This window comes from Sminthopsis crassicaudata, chromosome 3 (genome assembly GCF_048593235.1).
Source record: "Sminthopsis crassicaudata isolate SCR6 chromosome 3, ASM4859323v1, whole genome shotgun sequence".
NCBI classification, from domain to species: domain Eukaryota; kingdom Metazoa; phylum Chordata; class Mammalia; order Dasyuromorphia; family Dasyuridae; genus Sminthopsis; species Sminthopsis crassicaudata.
Window position 1 is genome coordinate 583,074,476 of NC_133619.1, and position 1,401 is coordinate 583,075,876.

The following is a 1,401-nucleotide window of genomic DNA, read 5'->3' on the forward strand; positions in this document are numbered from 1 at the left end:
CTAATTCAACATGAGGACAAATGGGTCCTTTTCTATTTAAATTGGACACCACTGGTGTAGCTAGTTCTCTCATGAATAGTAGAGAATTTCTCCTAGAATTGCTATTCTCTCTTCTCAACTGAAGTTCACTTGGCCAGAAGAAGGCTTATTATGTTCCTATAATCTTTCAGCACTAATTCTCAGGCTACCACATAGAAAATATATCTTGCAGATTACTTTTTAATCATACCTAGCCTAGGATAGAGCAGATTCTCTTAGGAGCAAATAGACGTATAACCCCTCTACGGATCTGTTTAGTCTTTACACTATAGATGATGGGATTGAGCACAGGAGGCACCAGAAGGTAGATATGGGCCATAAGGATATGGACAAGGGGAGGGGCATGCTTTGCAAAACGGTCGACTATAGACAGGCCAATCATTGGCACATAGAGAATGAGGACAGCACAGATATGAGAGGCACATGTGTTGAGGGCTTTGAGCCTTTCCTCTCGGGATGCAATGCTCAGCACAGAACAGAGAATAAAGACATAGGACACCAAGATACCTAGGGAATCAAATCCCCATAGTACAGTAATTAAAACCAACCCATAGATAACATTAAATTTTATATCAGCACAAGCCAAGCGAATCATGTCCTGATGTAGGCAATAGGAGTGAGAGAGGACATGGGAGCGGCAAAAGGGGAAGTATGGAAGTCAAGATAAAAGTGGAATCATGCAGAATGCACTCCTAAGGAAAGCTGCTACTCCAATCTTGGCAATGCACTGTGGAGTGAGGATGGTGGAATACCTCAGGGGGTGACAGATTGCTACATAGCGGTCAAAGGCCATTGCCAAGAGAACAGCTGATTCTGTGAAGGAGAAAGTATGGATGAAGAACATCTGTATCACACAAGTATTGAATTCGACCTCCCTAGATATGGACCACAGCACTCGAAAGAGAGACACAAGAGTGGGAAGGGACATACCCATATCAGTTAGAGACAACATTGCCAAGAAATAGTACATGGGTTCATGGAGGCTTGGGTCAGTTCTGACTATATGAAGGATGGTACAGTTGCCCACTACACCAACCAAATAGAGGAAGCAGAAAGGGATGGAGATCCAGTGATGTACCACCTTATATCCAGGAATTCCAGTGAGGTAGAATGTGGTAATTGGGTCATTACTAGCATTGAAGCTCATCATGATGCTTTTGCACAAAACCACAATCCCATCTCACAGCAAATTAATCCTGCAAGAAAATGAAAGACAAGATATGTCAAGTGCTTCATTAGATATTTATAGATGACTATATTGGCACTCAGCTCTCATTTTCTAGCTTTGTCTTTCTCCACCATCCTTTATCAGTCTGGAGATGTCTGCTTCATTCACTAAAATGATCCATTTTGTATAGACCC

The 1,401-nt window shown here is 42.1% G+C and overlaps 1 protein-coding gene across 1 annotated transcript; it reads right to left on the reverse strand.

Annotated features, from left to right (window-relative positions):
- Positions 1-229: 229 nt before the first annotated feature.
- LOC141562481 (olfactory receptor 51G2-like) lies at positions 230-1,191 on the reverse strand. The gene is given in 1 exon segment (XM_074302509.1): positions 230-1,191. A coding segment is annotated over 1 exon segment (960 nt). The 5' UTR covers positions 1,190-1,191.
- Positions 1,192-1,401: the final 210 nt, after the last annotated feature.